Here is a 25,991-nt window from a genome sequence, read left to right on the forward strand (position 1 = left end):
ATCTTTTTAACAATTACAACTTCTTCATCAAGCAATTATACTTCAAAAGATCAATCATACAAGAATAAAAAAGCAGAGATAGCAGTGCACAATATAAACACAATGATTACCCTGGGAAAACCCACTTGGGGTAAAAACCCAACAAATCCTTCCTTAGAGAACCAAGCCAACAAAAGATATCAAAGTCAAAGCTATGGACAAACTAACCAGAAAATGCATCCACCAAGTGTCCAAGTCAGCTCCTCCCAATCTGATGACAACCTTAAGAAACCAGAGAATTTCGGTTCCCTCTTCCACAAGAGATGCAACACTTTTCACAGAGATTCAACCTCAGAAACTTGGCTCTTTTTCACAGAGTTTTGACCTCCTTTCACTGAGATAATCCACAGGGTCTTGCCCCTTCCCATAGAGATACTTTGACTTCCTTGCATAGAATTGTTTCGGCCACTTTGCGCAGAAATTTACTTAAGACTTTCGGTGCTATGCCACAGATACGAATCACAGAGGTGTCAGCCCTTTTAACACGGAGATGGATTACAAATAAGCTCGGTCCTTCAAGAGATGTGCCACAGAAGAATTTGGTTCCTTATGATCTTCGTTCTGCTCCTTTTCTACCCCCGTATGATCAGAAGAATCTATGTTTTTATGCTCAGATCGAATGTACTTTGAGAGGAGGATGAGTGACTTCTATATATAGGGATTACATGGGTCAAATGGGTACCAACATTAGCTGAGCAACTTGTAGGAGAGAGAGCTGACTTGAACACTTGTGCCAAAACAAATATTAAAAAAATCTTTTGATAAATACAAAAATTTGATTTTCTCGTGAACATGAAGAACATGCTTTTGAAGAACAAGTATATCAATATGAAGACCAACCATAGCTACAAATTCAACAGGGATATATATATATATATATACATTTCTTAAATGCTCTCGTATGTCCGACCGTAGCTACAAATTCAACAGGGAATATATATATACATTTCTTAAATGCTCTCGTATGTCCTCTGCACAGGATGGTTCACAGAGCCACACTATAGCGGCTCTTTATGGAAAACACGATGTGTCAAAACACCATAAGTTCATGCACGATGGCTTTGAAATTGGGAACTCTCTTATTTTCTTTGTTAACGCAGCATTCAACATATAGGCATGGCAGAACATATTGCATACTTACTTGGATTCCATAGGCAGTCTTGGAGCTTTGAAGGCAAACTAATGAGCCATAGACATAGTGGACACCAAGACAAGAGCTTTATGGACAAATACTATAGTACCATGGTTGACAATAGTGTGCTCTTGCTGGTAATATGAAAAGGCCTTCAGCAGGGCACTTGCATGGGATCACGTACGGGTTTGGCTAATGCCATAGCATATCCCCCAAGTTTTCACACTCGCATAAGCTTCAACCTTCTGCCTTGTGATTTATGTTTCTCCTACCAGAGAATGTGAAGACGAATCCAGGTACAAGCACCGCACACAAAAAAAGCACAAAGAATATGATACCTTCTGTATATAGAATGGCATAAAACACCGCTTGCATTTGGAATAACTTTAATAAGAGTGGCAGGTGGGGATTTATGGAACCTGACAAAATCCTGCAACCGATGAAACAACAGCAATCTTTTAATTTTTATTCTAAGAAACTAGGAAGTTATAATGAAATAAAAACACTAAAGGAAAAAAGTATGTTACCGCACTGCAGCAAGTCAAGGTCCAGTTCAAGATTGAGAAGCAGATATCGCTGTTTCTTCATGATTCCAGAAGTTAAAAGATGATTTCCTAGGCTACATAAGTTCATCACTCTACAGTTTGCATAGTATGCCATCGATCAGTTCATGAGGCATGTATGTATTCAGTTTCTTGGAAATACTTGCCATTAATATATTCCAAATACTAGTATTTGGAGTAAGACCTTCATTCACCAATCTTTCAAGAATCCCTGTGGCTTCTGCGATGTTTGCTTGCTGACAAAGACCATATATTAATGTAGTATAAATAATTATGTCTGGGATGCAATTTTTGCTCACCATTTCATCAATGAACTCAACTGCCTTGTCTACAGAGCCCTGTTTACAATATGCATCAATAAGAGTATTATAAGTTACAACATCTGGTTTGACACCTTTTGCTGCCATCTTGTCCAATTGCATGACAGTCTCGTGCACCTGACCAATACTGCAAAGCCCATGAATAATTGTGTTGTAAGTAATTACATTTGAACTGCAACCCTTCTTCGACATTTCATCCGCAATCTTGCAGGCTTCATCTGTTCTGCCTTTTCTGTAGAGACCATCCAAGAGGGTGTTGTAGGTGACAGTACTCGGCACACAATCCTTCTCCAACATGTCATTCAGCAGCTCCAGAGCATTATCTATTTGACCCTCGTCACAGAATCCTTTTATTAATGCATTGTATGTAATTGTATTTGGTGAGCAGCCTTTCCCCTGCATCTGATGCACCAACTCACGAGCCCTGTTTAGCTTACCTCTCCTGCAGAGACCATTAATCATACAAGTATAGGCCACAACATTTGGAGAGCAACCACTGTCGAGCATCTCATTCCATATCATGGTTGCTTCTTGCAAATTCCCTTGTTTGCAGAAACCATCGAGTAGAATGACGTAAGTTTTCTCATTTGGACGGCACTTATGTTCTGCCATCTTATTCCAGAGCTCGCGAGCTCTATTTAATCTCCCATTGTTGCAGAGACCCAATATGAGAGTATTGAAAGCAACCACATTGGGAGGGCAGTTGTGTTGAATCATATGGTTCCAGACCTCAATGGCCTTATCTGCATTGCCTTCGTTGCAGAGACCTTTCATTAGGGCAGTGTATGTCACAACATTTGGTTTGCAGTGGGATATACAGTGTTTGAAGAGGGTGAAGGCCAAGTCAATCATAGCTTGATTGCAAAGCCCATTTATGAGAGTTGTATAAGTAACCACATTAGGCAATAATCCAGAGGCCAAGATGCGAGTAAGAAGCTTAAGAGCAATTTCTGAAATACCTTGTTTGCAGAGAGCATTGAAGATAACATTATACGAGATTAGATCAGGGTCCATCTCGTTCAAATACTTCAATGCATGAATTGAATTGGTTTGGTGGGAAATCAGCGTTGTGTACGAGACTGCATCTGGTGGGCATCCTCGCTTCGACATTTGTTGAAGAAGCTTGAGGGCAGCATCCATCCTGTTGTTCTTGCAGAGAGCTTTGAGAAGAATGTTGTAGGTATAGACATTGGGCTGAATGCCCTCCTTCGTCATGTTATTGTAGACCGATGTGATCATCTGAAAGCGATTATGGGCAAGAAGAGCATCCAATACATGGTTGTAAACTCTCACAGAGACCTTGCAGTCGAAATCCGGCATTATGTACATGGTTTTCAGGGCTTGCTCAGATATTCCTGCTCTCCCGTATGCCTTTATTATGTCGATGAATAAATCTTCGCTGCAACTCTGGCCTTCTGTTTTCATCCTGTGCAGGAGATGTTCTACTTTATCTACTTGTTTTTCACGAGCGAATTTATGAATAATCAACCCAACACTCTCGCGTTTTAACTTGCTCGGCAAATTGAAATTGCAATTGCCTCGTGTAACAACACCCTTCAGCACACCCATTCTGCTCATTGTTTCTTCTGTCCCTGCTTCTTCCGTCCCTGGAATTTAACTCTAATCCTGCAGTAAACGAAAACACACTACAATACAACAAAAGTTGGCAAGGGGGTCCTGGGTTCTGAAGCTTGTGGAGGCATTAAGCTTGAAATGGAAGTTGGGGGTGGGCGTCCTCTTCGAGCAGGGGGCTCGTGGGTTCTGAAAATGTGATGCATCAGTCTTTGAAGGTTTTTTTTAGTCTCGATACTATCATTTTAACGACTTTGAATCCAGTCTTTTAATTATTTTTATGGGTTTATTTCCCTTTTATGAAAACCAAACGAGATTTCAGATGTTTACAATTTAAGTTGTTTATGATTATATACTTCATGAGAGAAATTTTACAATTTAAGTAGATTATGTGTTTCATGGTTACATTTTGGTATGTGAAAAAGTATGTACGATATTATAAAAATAAGTAGTCATAACTTTATGTAGAAGTGGGTGAGGAACAATTTCATAGAATTTAGTATTCATATCTTTATGCAGAAGTGGCTTTTTATTTTACAAACAAAGCAGTGTTTTCATTCTGACATTAAAATTAAATTTTTTTTCTTCAAAAAAAATGTTGATAACCCGTACATATGTTATAAAGAAGATCTAATAACTAAACAGATATCTAATGTTAGGTCTCTATAATATTAGTGATTTCCCATTATTATTGTCATTGTAACTCTTATTGTTATTGTTGTGCCACTATTGTCCTCATATTGTTATTATTGTACCTCATAGAAGCCCATTATTATTATTGTTGTATCCTTATATTATTATTGTTATGTCGGCTTTGATTATATTGTGACCCCTTAGACTCCTATATATAGAAATGAGGTTTTGTCATTTGTATCATCCAAGAATTGTTCATTTGTGTAATGTAAAGGAGGTTTCCCCCTCGAAGAGGTTGATTTTGAAGTCGTTGATCTATCTTTTCTTCTATTTTGTGAGCTAGTTACATAACATTTGATATCAAAGCTTTGAATTATAGGGTTTCCCTGCTCCAAACAGGTCATCGTGGCATTTTCGCTATAAATTTTTTTTTACGACATTTCAAAAGCTAAAATTAAAACCCGTTTGAGTCGAAATCGCAATGCACCTCGAATCTGAATTTCAGATCTTTTCTCGCTATAATTTCGGAGATATAATCTAAGGAAGTTAGGGTTTTTTCAGGCTCTCGAATTATATCTCAAACAGATGACCTGGGGAAAATCGTCATAACTTTCTCTCCGAACATCAAATTGAAATTTCGTAGAAAGTTACAAAAAGAGGAAAACCTGTCATTTTTTGTGTATCGGTTTCAGGTCCTAAGGTCGAAATAGTGACACGTGGCACTTCGTACAATTTCTCTATACTAAACCAATCTATAATCAGGTCATTGTGGGAAATTTAGCATAACTCTTCCTTGGAGAATCCAATCTTGATCAGACTTGCACGGTTGGAAAGAGGACTTAAAGGGATATAGTAGGACGCAATTTCAGACCTTGGAGTTTCGAAATTACAGAGATACAACATATTCAATATCGAGCTCCTAGAAAGTGAAAAAATGTGTGTAGTTTTTTTTTTAATTTTGCATAAATTTGGTTGAAAAAATAGTTTGAAGGAATTCAAAGGGCATAGTGAAGCATTATTATCATTAATTGATGCCTCGAAGAAAGAAAATGGAAACACCTAGTAAGAAACCTTAAAGCTCTAGCATGACTCATGAAGAAGAGGAAGAAATGCAACATGATATATCAAAATTACGAGATCAAGTGCAACAAAATTCACTCTCACAAAAAGTAACAGAAGCTAAGATGGATAGTTTAAAAAAAGGCATGGAAGCTAAGATGAATGACGTGGAAGCTAAAATGGATGAACTTAAAAGAAACATGGAAGATTTGAAGATAGATTTGACAAAGTTGCTGCAAGAAATGTTTACTAATGGCAAAAGGGTAGTAGGAAACTCATGATGAGAATAAAAGAAACGTTAATCATAATTTCATAGACTCTATTGTTGGATTGAAAACCCACCATGTTCCAAAGATTGATATGAGGGATTTTGATGGCAAGGATCTCGTAACATGGATACTACATATGGAGCAATATTTCGATCTCCATAATATGCAAAACACACAAAAAGTACGCATTGCAACTTTATATTTGGAACCAAATCAGTTTGTATGGTATCGATGGCTTTTCTCTCGTAAACAAATTGTCACTTGGGCAATTTTTACAGAATAAATGATAGCACATTATGAGGATACAGAAAGCAACACCTTTTTTAAGCCAATTAATAAATCTCAAACAAAAGGGTTTAATGATGGAGCACATTGAGGACTTCCAAAAATTTAATATAGTAGTAAAAGATATTCCAGAGGAGCATAGGATTGATGTGTTCATAGGGACTTTAAAGGATAACATCCAACATGAGGTTCACTTTTGGGAACCTGATTTATTGGAGAATGCATTTAGTTTGGCAAGAAAAATAAAAAGCAAAATTATGGCAACAAGGAAGCCTACCACTCACAACTATAAAAATGGACGTGTTGTTGCCCCTAACCTTCCACAAACTACAAGATTGACACCACAACAATTGGAAGAAAAAAGAGCAAAAGGGCTTTGTTACAGTTGTGATAGAAAATACACTAAAGGTCATAAGTGTGTTGAGAAGAAATTATTTTACATAGATTGAGAAGAGGAGGAACAAAATGAACAAGAAACGTCAAAGGAAGAGGATATACACCAGGAACAAACCCTAGAGAAAGAAGAAATGAATCCGACCATATCTTATAATGCATTGGCCGGAATTACCACTCCTCAAACTATCAAGATAGAAGGACATATCAAGAAGAAAAATGTAATAGTGTTGATTGATTCGGGAAGTACCCATAATTTTATTGATTGTAAGATAGCCAAGGAATTGAATTGCTTCATATATCTAGCATGAGAGTGCCAAATGATGGTTGCAAGTGGAGGAACCATAAATTGCTCTGGAAAGGGTCATAATATTAAGCTATCCATGGGAGAATATGTATTGAATAGGCCAATGTTTTCCATTCCAATGGGTGGTGTTGATGTTGTTCTAGAAGTCCAATGGGTACAATCCTTGGGTACAATAGCTTTTAATTTCCAAGAACTTTTTACGAAGATTTTTTCGGAAGGAAAGGAAGTTTAATTAAGGGGTATCGCAAGGAAACCGAGAAAGATAATCAGCTCTAACATAATGACAAAGCTTCTAAAGAAGGAACAACGAGGCGTAATCGCACAATTATGTTCGCTAGAGGTTCTCACATCGAAATCGTCTATTTTTCCAGATGCACTATCAAGGAAGGATGAGGATGTGGAAGCATTGATTTGCACCATTTCTATTATCCAACTAGATTGGATAAACGAAGCAAGGGACGAATGGAAGAATAACGAAGAAGTGTGGGCACTCATTCAAAAGTTACAACAAGATCCCAATACATCTAATACATTGAGTTGGAAAAATGATTTATTATGGTACAAAAATCGCTTATACCTATGCAAGAACTCCCAACTCAAACAAAAGATTCTTATGGAATTGCACACCTCTCCCTTAAGAGGGCACTCGGATTTTTAAAAACTTACCACAGGGTTAAGAAGGAATTTTTTTGGGATGGCCTTAAATTGGACATTCAAAAGTTTGTGGAGGAATGTTTGGTTTGCTAAAAAAATAAAATTGAAACAATTAAGACCCCAAGTCTAGTACAACCTTTAGCCATTCCAAGACAGCATTAGGAGGAGGTTTCAATGGATTTTATCATAGGTTTACCCAAGTCCGAAGGCAAGAGTGTCATCATCATGGTAGTTGACAGCCTTACCAAGTATGCACACTTTTGTGCATTATCTCATCCATTTAAAGCCGATACAATTTCTAATGCACTTATGGAAACAATTCAAAAGCTACATGGAAACCCAAAGATTATTGTAAGTGACAAAGATCCCATTTTCACTGGAAATTTTTGGACAGAATTATTTTCTTGTCTTGGGACAGAATTATTTGCATCCTCAATCTGATGGGAAAACTGAGATAGTAAACAAATGTTTGGAAGGATATCTTCATTGCTTTTTATCTTATAAATATACACAATGGGTCAAATGGTTGCCTTTGGCTAAATGGTGGTATAGCACTTCTTTCCATATTGCAGCAAAAATGACACCATTTATGGCACTTTATGGATATCATCCACTGTCCATCACATCATATTTAAAAGGAAAAATTTAAGGTTCAAGTAGTGGAAGATCACATCGAGCATCAACAACAAGTTCTCCAACTCTTAAAGGATAACCTCACTTTGGCGTAGAATAGAATGAAACAACAGGCAGATCAACATCGCAACCTAAGAAGTCTTGATGTAGGTGACTGGGTATTTCTACAACTACAACCATATAAACAAATGTTCCTCAAGCAAGCTAAGAAGGATAATAAATTATCACCAAAGTGTTATGGTCCGTACAAGGTGTTGCAAAAGATTGGTACTATGGCATACAAATTGGAGCTTCCTCCAGCTTCCTGAGTGCACCCAATTTTCCATGTTTCATGCTTAAAGAAGGTTATAGGTGACAAGCTCCCAGTTCAAACAATATTGCCAGAACTTGACGAGGAAGGAAAAATTATATTGGAACCTGAAGCAGTCACAGAAACAAGTACTCAATAGCGACAAAATCGATCAATTTCGAAGTATCTCATCAAGTGGAAGAACTTACCTGCTAAAGATTCCACATGGGGGGGTGAGAATTTTATACAAAAACATCCAGAACTACTCAAGCGCTGAGGACAAGACTTTTTTGAAGGAGAGGGGCATGTTAGATCCCTATAATACCATTGATTCCCCCATTACTATTGTCATTGTAGCCCTTATTGTTATTGTTGTGCCCCTATTGTCTCCATAAAAGCCCACTATTGTTATTGTTGTGCCCTCATAATTGTTATGTCGGCTTTGATTATATTATGACCCCTTAGACTCCTATATATAGAAAGGAGGTTTTGTCATTTGTACCATCCAAAAATTGTTCATTTGTGTAATGTAAATAAAGGAGGTTGCGCCCTCGAAGAGGCTGATTTTGAAGTTGTTGATCTATCTTTTCTTCTATTTTGTAAGATGGTTACATAACAGTTAATGCTAGACAAAAATTAATATATAAAGTTTGATCATGTATTTATTCATGTGAACACAAAAAACAATATAATATGCATCGACTAATTTACATGGCCTTGCTTGAAGTCTTTGTTTGGAGAGAGTATATGCAACCTTATTTTATTCCCTGAATTAAAATTAGATTATCATTAATATTATTATCAAAAAATGTTGTCATTCAATATTATATTGAAAAATGCTAAATTCATTTATATATTTTAAAATGTGATTTTAGTCATATATAATCATAATTTCACCAACAATTTTATGGCTAGATTTCAATAACTGGTCACCCAAAAAAATTCCATAAAATAGAAAAAGACTTCATCATTTTTTTATCCTCATTCAAAGTATTGGTATTCATAAAAGTGTATTTAATGTTTCTTGACAAAAATATATACCCTTCTCTTAGAATTGGTTTCTCTTTTTATTTTTCTTAAAACTTGTTTCTCTTTACATATTTTTTTTGAATTGTTGTATTTAAAACTCCATTGTGATACTTTATCTTAACTAGCACATACATGAAAGTGTTTATCATTAATGGCTTTTCTTTCATTCATATAATTGTATAGTTTGAGTGGATTTAATGGTTAACAATTCATGCTTCTTTTATGAGGTCACAAGTTCAAATCTAGGGTTAGATTATGTACTCCTCTATAGTTAGACTTTAACAATAAAATAATTGTATAAATGAAAGTATTTTATCCCACAAACAAGGGGGTCTCATACACCTATTTGGTGTGTGGCTTTGTTGTGACCTTAAAATTAGATAATTATTATTATGTTTAATTGTCCATCATAGTATAATGTCTCCTTTTGTAACTTGTTTTTCCATACATTTGTCTTTTTTCAAAAGTTTTTTATGTACTCTTGTGTCATAATAGCTTATTTCATCCATAACACCAAAAAAATAGGTTTCGAAGATGTGATGCATTAAGCTTTGAAGGCTTTTTTAAGTCTATGATGCTATCATTTTAAAGACTTGAATTCAATTTTTTATTATTATCATGGGTTTATTTCCCTTTATGAAAATCAAAAGAGATTTGAAATGTTTCATTTTCATTAATTTTTTACAATTTAAGTAGATTATGTGCTTCCTCCTAAGTGTTCACAATTTCAACTCTAGAGAGGATAGAGTATGTACAAGTCTGTAAAATTTAATAGTCCAATCGTTATATAGAAGTAGGTCCCTTGTCTCACAAACAAGGCAAATTGATACACTTGTCATCATGAATTTAAAATTAGATTATCATTGGTATTATTATCAAAAAAATGTTGCCATTCAACACACACATAGGCTAAATTCATTTATATATTTAAAAATGTGATTTTAGTGATCCCAAATTATAATTTCACCAACAATTTCATGGCTACATTCCAAAAAAAAGTTCCATAAAGTAGAAAAAGACTTCATAACTTTTCATCCTCGATCAAAACATACACCATGTTTCACATATTAATAAAAGTGTGTGTTTATTGTTTCTTAACAAAAAAATATACCCTTCTCTTAGGACTCATTCCTCTTTGTATTTTTCTTAGAACTTCTTTCTCTTTATATTTTTTTTCCTTGGAGTGCTGTAATTTTAACTCCATTATGATACTTGATTTCATTCATCATATACATAGAAGTGTTTAAGATTAATGGTTTTTATTTCATTTATGTAAATGTATAGCTTGAGTGGGCCTAAGGGTTAAGAACATGTATTTCCTCCAATAAAATCACAAGTTCAAGTCTAGAGACAATGGTTTTTAACTTACCCACATAAAACTATTTGTATCTACTTGTTTTTGACAAAAAAAATGCCCCTTTTTATTTTGGGTTTCTTCATGTACTCTCTTCCTTGATGGTCATTTCACATGTTCTTATGTCACATGTCTTACTCACATAAAAGTGTTTATCTTTAATGGCTCTTATTTCACCTACTATTCACATAAAAGTGTCTATGTTTAGTGGCTCTTATGTCACCCACTACTAAAAGTGTTTATGTTTAATGGCTTTTATTTCACCTACAAAAATAAGTGTTTGTATTTTTTATTATTGATAAAGGAATGCCCCTTGTCACCATGTGTTTCTTCACATACTCCCTTCATCGAGGGTCCTTTCACATGCTCACTTCTCATGATAATATATTTTTCTCACCATCCATGTAATGGTCATCATGTCACTGATTCTTGACAAAAGAAAATACCCTTAATTGCAACTTGTATTATCTTGTGCTCTCCCTTTTTGAGGGTCATTTTATGTATTCGCTTATCAAGGAAGATACTTTTGTCCACACAAAAGTGCTTGTGTAATGGAACTTAATGGAATAATATATCTTATGATAGTTTGTTTCTATGCATATCTACATCCCCTTCCTTGAGGGTCATTTCACATATTTTCAAATTGCAATGGATTATTTTACCCACACAAAAGTGTTTGTGTTAATAATTTGTCATTTGGTGTATAAAGGAGAGGTCATTTCCACCCTTCTCTTTAATGATTACTTTCTTCTCATGGTATGACCAACTTAATTGTCCATGTAAAAGTAATTTGACATATTTTTCCATGAATTATTAAGCAAGGTTGCTTCATGAACAAAAATGCCAATGGCAATCAATTTGACTAATCAATACTAGGGAGAACTTTAACATGTAAAAGTTATGATGATATTGTTTTGAAAAAACTTAATGGTGTATATTCATCCCTTGGATTGTTTGAGATAGATTAGCACCTGAAAGAGAGGTCTTGATGGATTTTCATAGTTGAGATAGCTTTCTCATTGGATACTTGACCTTAGATGGTAGTCAACTTAGTGTCCTTCCTTTAGGTATCGTAGTTATGTTCACAGTTTGGTGAAAACCCTTCATTGGGGCCCCATGAAGGATCCATTGGCTTGGAGAATTTTCTAAAAAGGATGAGGAGAATTGTGTAACTTAGAGAAGTGTGTCATGACCTACTTGGCATTTGGTAACTTGGATTCATGTTCAAAAGATTAGAGATGGCTTAGAGATAGTTGGAGCTTCAATAGTTTTCTTACATGAGTAGCTAATCCAATTGAGTACAATGCTTTGGAGGATATGGAGTCCATGGAGGTTTGTGATGAAGACATGTGGACTTGCCTTGCATAGTTAAACCACCTTGGAGTCATTATTATGCACAGCATCACCTTGGAGCATGACACATGTACTTTAGAGTGTACTGTCTCATTTGTGCTGGCCTACAAGGGCTTGTTGCAGGTTGTCTGTAAGAGCTAAGGCCCACATTATATTGTTGGCCCCACTTACCACTCATATAAATAGAGGAAGGAAAGAATCTTTCCATTCATATATATGTTCACTCATTCACTTGTACTAACTCTTGCACTGAGATGTGACCTATAGAAGAGTGTGCATTAGCCTCTCTCTTTCTAGAGTCTTCACATGTGCTTGATCTTTCTCTTTCTTGAGTTGTTAAGGTTTCTTTTCTTCTAGGAATACCTTGGATCATCTTAGAGGTGTAGGGTTAAGGTTTATTCCTTAGGTATTGGAGATTATAGTTTTATGATAAAACCCTCGGGTGGAATTATGAAAAAGAAGAGGATGAGAGGGTGTCTTACCTTGGAGGATGTGTTGGAGTAATTCATACTTATTAGACCTTCTTGGTTGCTAGGCTTGTGTTGATTTTCCTTGGCTAATGTAGGAGAGTTGGGACAATTTGTATTAGCATTGAGAGAAGGGTATGGTATGTACATGTAATTCATCTTTAAGCATATTAATGAAGATTCTAGCTATCCAAAACTTGTGCAATTTCCATATTTGATTTTGTTATGCAACCAAATCACAAAACAAAAGAAAAAATAGATCAATGCCTTGAAAATTAGCCTCTTTGAGGGGGGAACCTCCTTTACATCACATAAATGAACAATTCTTGGATGATACAAATGAAAAAACCTCCTTGGTATGTATAAGAGGCTAAAGGGTCACAATATAATCAGGGCCTACATAACAATAATAATGTAAGGGCTCAAAAATAACAATAGTGGGCTTCTATGGAGCACAACAATAACAATATGGGGCTACATGGGGCACAACAATAACAATGTGGGGGCTACACTAGTATTATAGAGACCTAACATGCCCTTCTCCTTCAAAAATCTCAATGTTGGAGTAGTTTTGGACGTTTCTGTATAAAATTCTCATCCTCCCACGTGGAATATTCAGCTGGTAAGTTCTTCCACTAAATGAGATACTCTGAAATTGATTGATTCCATAACTATCGGGTTCTTGATTTCGTGACTGCTTCAGGATCCAATATGTTTTTTCCTTCCTCGTCAAGTTCTAGCAATATTGTTTGAACTGGGAGCTTGTCACCTATAACCTTCTTTAAGCATGAAACATGGAAAAATGGGAGTACTCGGGAAGATGCGGGCAACTTCAATTTGTATGCCATATTACCAATATTTTGCAACACCTTGTAAGGACCATAGTACTTGAGTGAAAATTTATTATCCTTCTTATCTTGCTTGAGGGGCATTTGTTTGTATGGTTGTAGCCATAAAAATACCCAATCGCCTACATCAAAACTTATTTCACTGTGGTGTTGATATACTTGTTGTTTCATTCAATTTTGTGCTAGAGTCAGGTTATCCTTTAAGAGTTGGAGAACTTGTTGTTGATGCTCGATGTGATATTCCACTGCTTGAACCTTAGAATTTTCTCTTAAAGATGACGTGATGGATGGTGGATGATATCCATAAAGTGCCATAAATGGGGTCATTTTTGTTGCGGTATGGAAGGAAGTGTTATACCACCATTCTGCTAAAGGTAAGCACTTGACCTATCGTGTTTGTTTATCAGATACAAAGCAACGAGGATATACTTCCAAACATTTGTTCACTATCTCTGTTTTCCCATCAGATTGAGGATGATAAGACTTGTTATGAGCTAATTGAGTACCAAGACAAGAAAATAATTGTGTCCAGATATTTCCAATGAAAATGGGATCTTTGTCACTTACAATAATCTTTGGGTTTCCATGTAGCTTTTGAATTGTTTCCATAAATGCAGTAGCAACTGTACTGGATTTAAAAGGATGAGATAATGCACAAAAGTGTGCATACTTGGTAAGTCTATCAACTACCATCACGATGACATTCTTTCCTTCAGACTTGGGTAAAACTGTGATAAAATCCATTGAGACTTCCTCCCAATGCTGACTTGGAATGGATAAAAGTTGTAATAGACAGGGGGTCTTAATTGTCTCAACTTTATTTTGTTGGCAAACCAAACATTCTCCCACAAACTTCTAACCATGGTTTGTTATCTTCCTTTGGTTTGTTATCTTTTACTCTTAACTTCTAACCTATGGTTTGTTGGCAAACCAAACATTCTCCCACAAACTTCTCACCTTCCTTGGTTTGTTATCTTTTACCCTTAACTTGTTAGAACTTTGGGTTGTTTGGAAGTGAAACATTATGTTCTTTCGATTGTTTTTTTATACCTTGTTTTACAACAACCCAAAGGCTCAAAATTTATGGGGCTAATATCTAAGAAACCTTCTAGGTCGAAGATGATTTTCTTTCACATTGAAATTTTAAATTCCAAGAAACTCCCACATGGTATCAAAGCTTATTATGGTTGAGATCATTCTTAAGTAAGAGGGATTTTGTATTTTGATTGGAATTTACTAGGGACATGTGCTTGACCTAGTTACTCTCATTGCGTGAGAAACCAAATGTTCCATGGTGGAAGCATTTGTATCCTAGAAAGGGTTTTTTTTCTACTTCAAATGCCACTTATTTTGTGCACTTGGGACTTGTTTAGGATATGTAAGGTGACTCTTGGTCTTGGAGAGTGTGATAGGTTTGATGGAGCTTCTAGGTTTATCCCCATGGAAGGTCAACCTTCAAATACTTATTGAGGATGTTGATCTTTGGGAGAATGTTGAGAAGGATATTCCAAAGCCTATTGACCAACATCTTTGGTAGCTCATCAAAAATGAAGAAAATAATTCTCGATTTCATGAAGGATCGGTTCATCTCATGCATTTAAGATAAGATAACAAATAATAAGATGTTTGATTCTTTGGTTGAGTTATTTTAAAATTGTTGTGCTTATTGACAGATGCTTTGAAAAACCAACTCTTAAATGCTTGCATAAGCAAGACAAAAACCATGATGAGTCACTTGACCAATATCAATGAACTAAAAGATAAAAATATGATGAGCTACTTAATCGATATCAATGAACTGACTGGGGAAAAAATATCAATGCAATGAAGGAAAAAATTATGATGAGCTACTTGACCAATATCAATGAGCTTAAGTACCAATTTGCAACCATTGGAACTAAGGTGGGGGGTCAGTAGTTAGTGTTCACTACCCTAAAAGTACCTAGTCCTTCATACATCTTTTCTTTAGAGTGTTTTTGCTTGAGGAAATATACCAAATTTTCTCAATCTTGGGATTGATCTTATGCAAGAAGAAATCAAATTATATGCTTGTTCAAAACAACAAGGGGAAGTAGATGTGATCTGTCTCATGAGGAAAATGAAGAAGAATAACAAGCAAGGATTTAAGAAGGAGGGACCATATTCATGGAATAAAGACTTGAGTAAGGTGGCATGCTTCAAACATCATGAGATGGAACATTGTGCAAGCCAATGCCCACTAAAGAAGAAGGGAAATGGTGTAAAACAATTTGTGACTAGGACCATTATAGGGGTATAGGAGTTGAGCTCTCAATTTGAGATTGCCTTTTCCATGAATTCATGTTGATGTCCTCAGATTGTCTCTATTGTATGTTTGTATGTGGATAATGGAGCTTTGAGACACATGACATATGACAGGTCTCTATTTAACAAGATTCATGAGCAAGAGGGAGGTATGACTATGGAACTTAGTGACGATGCCACTTATCCTATGAGAGGGGTTAGCCCCACTTCATTTCAGGTGCCTTTAGGTGATTGTTGTTGAGTTGGATCAAGTTATAATGGTTCTTAGTTTGAGTAAAAACTTCCCTTCAATTTCTTATATGATCAATATATGGAGGGTTCCCTTTGAGGGATTGAAGTGCACCATTAATGATTGTAGTCTAGCCACTATGGGGACTTTGCTTAGATGGGTGAGAAAAGATAGCCTTTATATATTACTTATTGATCTAGTGGGATGTGTACATTCTAGTGGGAGGCTAAAAAGCCTTCTAGCTTTGAGGAGGCACGTGCATGACAAAATGTCATAGAGTTGAGTTCAACACTGATTATAAATTCTCGAACAACATATTGTGTTGATGAGGACATGAGATATTTTAGTTCATGGGAATCTCCAATTATTGAGGAGAATGTGGAGGTTATTTCTTTATATTTAGAGGCTCAAGAGAATGTAAGAGCACCCAAATCTTAAATAAAGGCAAGTGGACCTCCTCAGAGATATGCTAGTCATGTTGCACCATTTTCTTCAAATTGTGAGACTTCTAATTGTATAGAGGAGGAGAGTTGTGATGCTGAGATTGACTTCATCCATGAGCCTTATAGTTATTTAGTGGAGGAGAGGTGTGATGCCTTGAAGGAGGATGATGTTGAGGAAGATTTTGGAGTTGCAACTAATGGGAGCATTATAGTGTACAAAGCTAGGTATCATGGATTCTCTTGGAATAAGTGAGTTGCCCATGATGGTACTCTTGCTAAGGATGATGGATTCTCTCGAAATAAGTGAGTTTCCCATGATGGTACTCTTGATAGGGTTAATCATAATGTTACTCTTACTTTAGGATTCTCTTAAGATGAGGGAGTTGACCTAGTTCAAATTGGTCTAGTTGCTAGAGGATTTGAGGTACATGAGAGTGACTCTCAAGTTTGTGGCATGATGATGACATTGCATGGATTGTTGCCTATACCACAAGCTTTGTATAACAAAATTGAGGTGTTGACTTGTATGGATCTCCATCTTTGTAACTTTGATAGATATGAGACAATTGTTTTGATCTTGTAGGGTGATATGATCTTGTTTATATGGTGCCTTAGATAGTTTGTGATGTGGTGTCCATTGATTTTGGCCTATGATGTTGGCTTAGAGGATGATGGAGTTTGACATGCTACTTTTGTTTAGGAGAGATGTTTCTTCATATTCACAAGTGGTCATTATTAATTGGAGGACCAAGATGTTATGATAACATTAAAGATAGGTCCTTTGGAGATGATAATGATTGATTGTGAGATAATTGTAATGGGTACATATTTCCAGGTAGTAGATTTAGTGGAGTTGCAGAGGGAGTTGATAGGTGTTGATGTAAACACTTTCCTCATAAAGAAACAATGTTAATTTCCAGAGTTATTTAGAAGCGTTTGCACCATGCTTAGGATGCTTTATGACATTTGGGGTACATGATGTACGTTCAGCCTCGGGATGATCCAAGATGGATTAAAACATGAGAGATAACCCTTGACAAATTTCTACAATTTGAGATAGCTTGCTAAGTGGATGTTTGACCTTAGATAATTACTAGGTCCATATGGTATTGGAGTTCTCTTCGTAGTTTGATGGACACCCTTCATCAGGGCCCCATGAAGGATCCACTTGGAGAATGCTCTACATGGGATGAAGAACATTGTGTAGCTTGGAGGAAGGCATGCAGGCCTATTTGGCATATGGAAACTTCAATCCTTGTTTAAAGGATTATATATGGTCTGAGGATGCTTGGGACTTCAACAATATTCTTGTAGAGGTAGTTGATTCAATGGATTACATTGTTTAGGAGGATAAATAGAGTCCATAGAGGCTTGTGATAGATAGATGTGAACTTGCTTTGCATAACCACATCACCTTGGAGCCATTATTGTGCATGACATCACCTTAGACCATGATACATCTACTTTATAGTGTAGCATCTCACTTGTGTTGACCTTAGTGCTAATAGTAGGTTGCTTGTAAGGGCTATGGCCCTCATCGTATTCTTGGCCTCTCTCACCTCTCATGTAAAAAGAGGAAGGATAGAGTCTTTGTATTCATATATATGTTCATTCACCCACTTGTATTCATTCTTATGATGTGATATGACCTAGAGAAGGGTGCATACTAGTCTCTCTCTCTAGAGTCTTCACATGCTCTCTCCCTCTCTCTCTCTCGAGTTGTTAGGTTTTCTTGGTATTTTTGGAGTATCTTGGATCATAATGGAGGTCTAGGATTACATGTTATCCCTTGTAAATTAGATATCAATGTTTCATTATAAAACCCTAGGATGGAATTGTGAAGAAGAAGAGGAGGAGATAATGTCTTGCCTTGGAGGATGTGTTGGAGTGATTCTTGTTTCTTGTATCTTCTTGGCTGCAAGAGTTTCTTTTAAATTCTATTGCCGAGGTTTCAAGAATTAAGAAGATTTGTATTAGCCTTAGAGAAGGCTACAATATGTACATGTAGTTTATCTTGAACATATTAACGAAGTTTTCACTTGTCTAAAATTTCTGCAAATTCCATATTTTACTTTTCACTATATATGTGCTCTATGCATTGTTATTTACAACTAAATATGGCTTGTTGAGTTGTAATAAGTAAAAGGATAATTGCTAAGTAATTTGACATCTCGGTGAATAACATAAGGAGTTGATTTTACTTGTGTCATACTATTATTATATTATTATCATTAATATTGTAAAAGAGTATTCTAATATCTATTCATTGGTTTATAAGTTTCCCTAAAAGGGTTAAAATTTATCCCTTTAGTTTGGTATCTTTTCTCCTTAAATTACTAGATGTTTAATGTATTTGAAAGTTGAGCATTGTACTATTTTCATTGTTGTTTTGTACCTTGTTTTATAACAAAACTAAGGTTAAAAATTCATACGACTAAGATCCAAGAAACATTTTAAGTTAAAGATAGAATTTCTATTTTACATTGAATTTCAAATTTTGAAAAAAAATCTAAATAAGTAAGAAAATAATTTAATTTTATAAAGATATGATAACAAAGATTATTAAATCACGTAGTCTAACTTTTAGGCTAAATGACATTTTCACTGGAATCCGGTGATACAATCTCAAGAAAGATTGTGATTTTTTGTTGTTAAAAATACATTTTTGAATGCATATATGGATTCAACACCCTATAAAATCTTTGGGGCACTCGAGTTCTATAGATTAAACAACTTAAGCTCAAGTTTTAAAAAATCTGTCATATTTTGATTAAAATTAACCAAAAAAATGTTCTAAAAAAGAAGAAGAAGAAGAAAATAAAAGAAAAGAAAGAAAAAGAAAAAAGAAAAAAGAAAAAGAAAAGAAAGAAGAAAGAAAAAAAGAAGAAGATAAAGAAAAAAAAGAAAAATCATTTTGTCTACGCCTTATTAAATCACGAGAAACCATTTCCTCAACTCACATCATATTCATTTTTTCCCAATTTTTATTCAAAACAAAAAATAAAAATTATATATAAAACACTTAAAAATAATCCTTCTTGATTTTTCATTTATTCTGATGATCATAAAAGAAAAAATTAAAACACATAATTTGAAAGAGGGGAAGGTCCGTTTCTACATGACTATGTCCATAAAATGTTTTTTCATATAAGATAATAAACCGAAAAACATTTTTTTTTTTTGTAAGCTTAGGTGGGACCTTCTCATTTTCGAGTTTTTACATGTCCGTTATTCACCCTATTTCCAGGGAGGGTAGCACAAGAATCGAACCCAAGATCTCCGGTTCGGTGAGACTTCATTTCCACGGCCATTGCCACTTGAGCTACCCCATGCAGACGATAAACCGAAAAACATCATCCAAAACATATGATCAAAATTTCCAAGAGGAAAACTCCAGAATGAAACCACATTTCATGTTATTGTGGAAATCAATGGATAATAACTTTAAAATGGATCATACTTAATTTAACACTTACCCTAATAAAAATTCAATAAAAATTATAAATATATAAATTATATTAATTTTAATGTTCCAAAAACTATATTACAATGAAAAGGAGGTTCATGTCACAACTAATGAGGTTGTTGCTGCAAAGAAAAGAGTGAACCTAATGGCTTTGTTAAGCTCACTAAGTTGGAAATGTAAATTTCGTGAGTGATAGTGCACTTGTTTCTAAAAGAAAGTTTTTATAATAGTCCATGTCATTAAAACTTAATAAATATATTGAATTTTTCTCCTTTCCACATTCTTCATCGTCCTCTTTATATTTTTAATGGAGTGAAATTGATTCTTTTTTTAATAATTTGCCCCATTGTAACCCCCCACCTCACATTTACCCACTTTTACAAGTTCTTAAGGGTAAACATGAGTTGAGTGTTACCATGACATGACTTGATCTCCAAGTTCTAGTTATGGAAGTGGGGCCCAAAAACTGAAAGCTTACTGCCATCCCTTAGGGACTATAGATCACTTAGGGGCTTGAGAACCACCCCAAGTGGTCAATCCCTGAGCTGGAACTCTTTTTCATTGACTTAACTCCTTAACTACACCCATAACACCTCATGCATGCGGTTATGAGGCTATAACCACACCCATAAGCCTAGCTGATAGCGGTTATGACCCAAATTCCTCAGTTTTGTGCCAACGTTCCGATATTTGTGCCACCTTTTCAGACTAGCCTCCACACCACTACCTAGAACTACCTATAACTTTCCAAAATCATGATTAAGATGATAACAATGCTAACCATTCAAAACTTGAACAAGATCTTGACCGAGACATTCCTAGTACACGATAGACATTTCGTCAAACATATGGTAAACATGAAAGCTACAAGTCATGAATTCATATCTAATCATAAACTTTTGAACTTCATCTGAGAATCCCCAAGAAGGCTCAATTCCCATTCAAGCTATTTGAAACAACACTTGTTAGCCTATGCATTCATCAATCATTTAATAGCTTATAGAATCATGAACAAGGGCCATAGCTAGAGGACATCATAGAACTATGCATATAACCAAAATAAAGACCATGACAAATCTGTCATAAACTCGTCATAATAACAAGTACATGCACCATCAATCACATTAGGAAAATGGCTCATAATAACATATATAGAAACCAACCAAGTTAGGGACTTCCATGTACCACCCAACCATAGATTGGGCTGAAACAAGTCTCCCTTTCAACTAATCACCCCCGTGCTATATTCTAAGCATGAATGTGGGATCTCATGGGATAAACCAAGACATAACAAAATAGGGAATCTGGAATTTAAAACACCTCCATCCTCAAGCTATTGTGATCTCACCTAAACCAGTCCTAAGATCACAAAAAAAACCAAGCTTAAATGCCTTACCTTGAGGAATTTTCCTATCTCCACCCACCTGTCGAGGGCTTCCCGAAGAAAACCGTCTCCACCACCAACCCTTGGGAATTTTCCTGAGACCACCCCACCCAGATCTGGAATCTTCCAGCAACCCAAAGCTCAACCAATAATGAATCCCATCACACCATGGCTATCCAAGAAATGGCAAGGCAAGGTTGAAACCACCTTCAAACTAGGAAAAACCCATGCCAAAGACAACAAATGAACCAAATAAACAAATGCATGTATCATGCATTCAAATCCAGACATGCTAAATTACACATGCACATTGTTAACTGCAATCCATGACTATTTTATGTCCTTACTTGCTGATGTCCAAACTTCCTCTTGCACTCCTTTTCTTTCCTTTGCTTGCTTGCTCCTTTGTTTGTCCTCTCATTTTTTATGAAATTGATCCAAATTTGAGCCAAAAGTTGTCAATTGATTCTCATGTGTCTTGTTTTTTTTTTTTTTTTTCCACTGGAAAAATCGTAATCTTTCATTGATTTAGAAAAATTACATATTGTAGATGCATTTTGCATATGCTGTAAGTTCTTCCACCATACATGTGGGTAGCTGTATATTCCATTCTGTCTATTCAAAAAGAAAAAATCATCTCGCAGGATGTTCTATGTTGTCATATATACATATTGCCACGCAGGGCTATCAGTTATAATATTTATCAGCTATGTACAAAATTGTTCAAAAAATATCTGTTCATATCTGTTTTCATGGGCTGGCTGCCCTATGATATTGTGCATCTATGTATGGGCGATGGTAGTACTGATATGCATTCGTTCCTCGCTGCTCTTGTATCATCCACTCACCTCTGGGAAGTGTCGTGGCCTCCTTGGATAGTTGGTCGGCACTGTTGTTGTGTTCCCTGTAGATATGATGGCAAGTGATGTCATTAAATTGTTCCTTTAGTAATTTAATTTCATCCAGTATGTTGCTGAGTGATCTCATGTGTCTTGTTATCATTGATGTCTAGTCTATTTCTTTCCATTTGCCTTTCATTTTCCTTCGTTTTCCTCTAATTTCCCTTGCATGCATATTTGTGTCTCTTCATCTCCCTTTTCTCCTATTTTCTTTATTTCTCGTAATTAAATGTCAATTATTGCCTCTTTGTCTTTTCCAATTTCCATAGCCATTAATAAAACAAAAGTGATGCCCTTTGCAATGTTTACCCACCATTTAGTTTGGAATATGTGTCCCATGACCTTGGTCTTATTTTATTTACATGGAAAATCAAGCAGGGGCTATTACAAACCCTCACCCTTGGGGGAACACCATTCTCGATGTTCTATGACACTTCTGACCAGCAAAACATACTACTTATGGAGCTTTATAAACACAACTCGATGCACTGTTTACAATAATATACACATATATACATATGCACATTTTCTTTAACCAACAAATAAAAGGATATGATGCTCACATCAGCAACAAGGGAATCTAGAGACCCAAACCTCCACCCTCAAAGTAGTACCATAATTCACCTCCTTCCCAGGAAGTCCAAAATCCACTTCCAAAGTCAAAGTTTGCATCCAACGTTAGAATCTTTGCGCTACTTGCTCTAGTTACCAGCTCATCGTTCTGGGGCACACTCCCAATGTGCTTTTGATTCCATCTGGAAATGTTAATGACTAAAACAAATTTATTCCCTGACCTTCCCTTCTCTACTTCCTAGTCCCTTGGGCAATCCGGTGACCCCCTTCTATGTAGCCACTCACCTTCTAAGTTCCTTGACATCCCCTTCTCGGGCGATCCATCCCTTGGCAAGGTTTCCTCACATCGGAAGGTCTAAAAGCAAGGCATATCCCTGCCTCAAAACCATCATACTAGTCATAGCATGCTCATGGAAATCAATGTACACTACTAGGTACCAATGTCCCACAATGGCCCTGCTCCTAAATTCTTTACCAACACACTGTTGCATGTTCCAATTCTTTTTTTGTTGTTGTTAATTCTCTTGTAGTCAGTTCCAACCACCCAACCGGGCATTTTCCATGCTTTCTTATACCAAGCACATAATTTCCATTAGACTCAAAAAGAATTGTAATAAATTCAAATCATACCTCATTGGTAGCTCATCAATAAGGTACACTTGCAATTTTGTTTACTTCCTGCCATAGCAAGTCAAATTATCTCTTTGATCAAATCATCATGTATAAACATATCACATATGGTTAGCTCAAAACTCAACCATCATAAATCATAATCATAGATTATGTGCATAATTAAAAATTGAAATAAAATATTGATACTTATCTTTAAACTGTTTTTTGCTTCTGCCTTTGTTCTTTGTCATCTTCATACACTGAATCAATTTCCCAAACCCGACGAACAACCAATACCTTCTCTTCTCTTTGACCACGTGCACACACTAGATTGGTTGCCAACCCGACAAGCACCCAATCCCTTCTCCTCTCCTTAAACATGTACATACAATGGATCAGTTGCCAACTCGACAAGCACCCAGTGCCTTCTCTTCTCTTTTCATCCAAAGCAACAAGGGAATCCAGAGACTATACCACCTCCTCCCTCAATACCAACAACAAGGGCATCCAGAGACTATACTGCCTCTACCCTCAATATCAACAACTCAAGATTGGTCTCTTCCCAAGTTATCTAAGGATCCAATGACTACTATCTCAACCCACAACCTCAAAGGAACCCAAGTCATTACAAGGATCTAACCCACGACCTCCACAAAATCCAAGTTGTTATAAGGCTACAGGGACCACTATCTCAAACCACGTCCTCCAGGGAACCCAAGTTGTTACAATGCTCCAACCCACAACCTTGAGGGAACCCAAGTTGTTACAGAGTTCTAAAGGTCCTGTCCCAATCCATAGCCTATGGTGATCTCGAGAACCAATCCCTTTCACAACACATACACATACATAGTACAACACAACACATACACCTTCACATGGTGTACAACACAACACATACACCTACACACGGTGTACAACACAAAAAATACATATGTCATAGTACAACGGCTACACAATACACATGACACTAGAACCAAGAACCTTTTCATGCCATTCACGTGCATAAATCAATAATTCTTTCACAAGAATGATCCATGAAGACCTTGTCATATGATGGCACACACACATACATATAAACATCAACATAATCATGATGACAACATAATTACCAGTGTTCATAGGGTTAAGGTTAAGAGAACTTATGTTATCCGTGCAACACATGCACAACATTGAGAACAATAGTTCCCAACTTAGCCAAGGCATATGATGCCTCAAATCCATTTACTTTATCTTTCCTGGTTACCTTTTTCATGATTGTCATGCCACTGACCATTTATCCCAATGGACCAAACCAACCCAACCGACTGTCACATTCTTGCCTTCAACTTCCCCTTATTCATGCACTGAGCTTCATCCAAGTCTTACATTACATGTTTGGTTTCACTTAGCTCTCTCTGAACTCCATTAACTTTCCTCTTTCCCCCAACCAATTCCCAAGGCCCTCAAAACATAAAAGACAAGAACAAGAGAAAAAAAGAAGAAAATCATAAATTCAAACCACAAAACGACGCCATAGACAAAGTGGCATGGTCATGCACCAGACATAATCAAAACCACAATTCAAGCACAAATAAATCACAAATCTGAAAGCACAAAACTTTCAACAAACACCATGACTCAACCCCCATGGTTTCCAATGCTTCCAAAGGAAATATAAACCCGAGCCTTCTTCAATATTTCATGGCAGTTTCGTTTTCCATGTAATTCCTTGCATCATACTGCCATAAACACACAATTGTTCATGCATAAATAAATATAACAATATACCAATTACCTTGCCTTGTTGTACCCAACACGTTGCCCTACAACTGAACACCTGCACATATCATCTCTCAAGGGATTCCAATTCCCTTGACAAATCCATCTATACTTGGAAACCATCTGTTATGCCTGCATCTTATCAACCATCTTCCACGTAGCTTCCTCGACTCCAAAGTGCTTCCACGCAATTTAACTTGCTTAATTTCTCGGTTCAAGAGCATGAGCTCCTTCTACTACAATATACATTGAGGGTTTGCCTGGAACTCTCTCCCTGGTTCCACTTCCACGTCAATGATGTATACCTAGTGACCTGCCTACATGTTATCCATTATTGCATAGATATGGGAAATGCTCTGACCTACATCCCCAACTATCCGCACCTCCTACGCACTATAGATCTGAGGCCCGTCATGGACTCTCGTTGAGCCACTCTGATATGAAGGTAAATCCTTCCTGCGATGATCTCCTTCACGGGTTCAACACCACATTGGTTCCCTGCCATTTCCTTTACTCTACTGTTCCACGGGCTGAGACCCATATCCTCTCCTAGCTATATCAACTTCTTATGCGGAGCCACATTTTCCTGATCACCTACACCCTTCTAGTCATGCTTGAACTTAGGCTTACATTTTGACTGCACATAACAATGCTTCAAATTTCCATTGACTTCATCTAATGACTGAGGCCCATCAAACTTGATCCGATCTTTCAATGATAATGGAAGTCTATAATGAACCTTTGGATCTTGTTTTCTCATCCCGAGATCTTGACCTTTCCATCATGATATTTATCAGACAAGTACTTCTTCCTGAAGAGTCTTTCAAACACATCACATGCATCCATGCTTCTACATCTTCTGACTTAGTCAAATCACCATCAAAATCAGGAGACTTGGCTTTCTTGAACTCTTCTGGCAAGTACTACTTATCACTTCTCTTATAATGATGCTGGCGGTAATGGCGATGATGTCTCTCAGAACCAGATCTAGAATGAAGTCCATGAGTGTTAGCCTTCCTATCAGGTGTATCCAAGGATCTGCCACCTCTCACTATATCATCTCTGTCCAAAGTTTACCCCTTCCAAGACATGCTTCCATCTACACCAATTTATGTTTCTTCCTTTCCATGACTAATCCAAGTTGT

The 25,991-nt window shown here is 36.3% G+C and overlaps 1 protein-coding gene across 2 annotated transcripts; it reads right to left on the reverse strand.

Moving 5' to 3' along the window:
- Positions 1–1,294: 1,294 nt before the first annotated feature.
- Positions 1,295–3,881, reverse strand: LOC149169759 (uncharacterized). 2 transcript variants are annotated; one of them, XM_089428803.1, is made up of 3 exons: positions 3,014–3,881; positions 1,704–2,908; positions 1,295–1,601 (listed from the first exon to the last, which is right to left on the reverse strand). In XM_089428803.1, the coding sequence occupies exons 1-2, from the start codon at positions 3,630–3,632 to the stop codon at positions 1,809–1,811; spliced, it is 1,719 nt and encodes a 572-aa protein (XP_089284929.1). In that variant the 5' UTR covers positions 3,633–3,881; the 3' UTR covers positions 1,295–1,601; positions 1,704–1,808. The 2 variants fall into 2 exon arrangements, with proteins under 2 accessions (XP_089284929.1, XP_089284928.1); XM_089428802.1 differs by having other exon boundaries at positions 1,699–2,908.
- Positions 3,882–25,991: the final 22,110 nt, after the last annotated feature.

Source organism: Pinus tabuliformis, chromosome 4_2 (genome assembly GCF_031772625.1).
Source record: "Pinus tabuliformis cultivar Carrire ecotype Pingquan chromosome 4_2, CPIR1, whole genome shotgun sequence".
In the NCBI taxonomy this organism is placed as follows: Eukaryota; Viridiplantae; Streptophyta; class Pinopsida; order Pinales; family Pinaceae; genus Pinus; species Pinus tabuliformis.

Coding starts and splice junctions, on each gene's coding strand:
- LOC149169759 (XM_089428803.1), bottom strand. CDS start 3,632: ATGAGCAGAATGGGTGTGCTGAAGGGTGTTGTTACACGAGGCAATTGC. Junction 2,909..3,013: donor CAATGCTCTCTGCAAACAAG/GTATTTCAGAAA, acceptor TTTGCAATCAAG/CTATGATTGACTTGGCCTTC.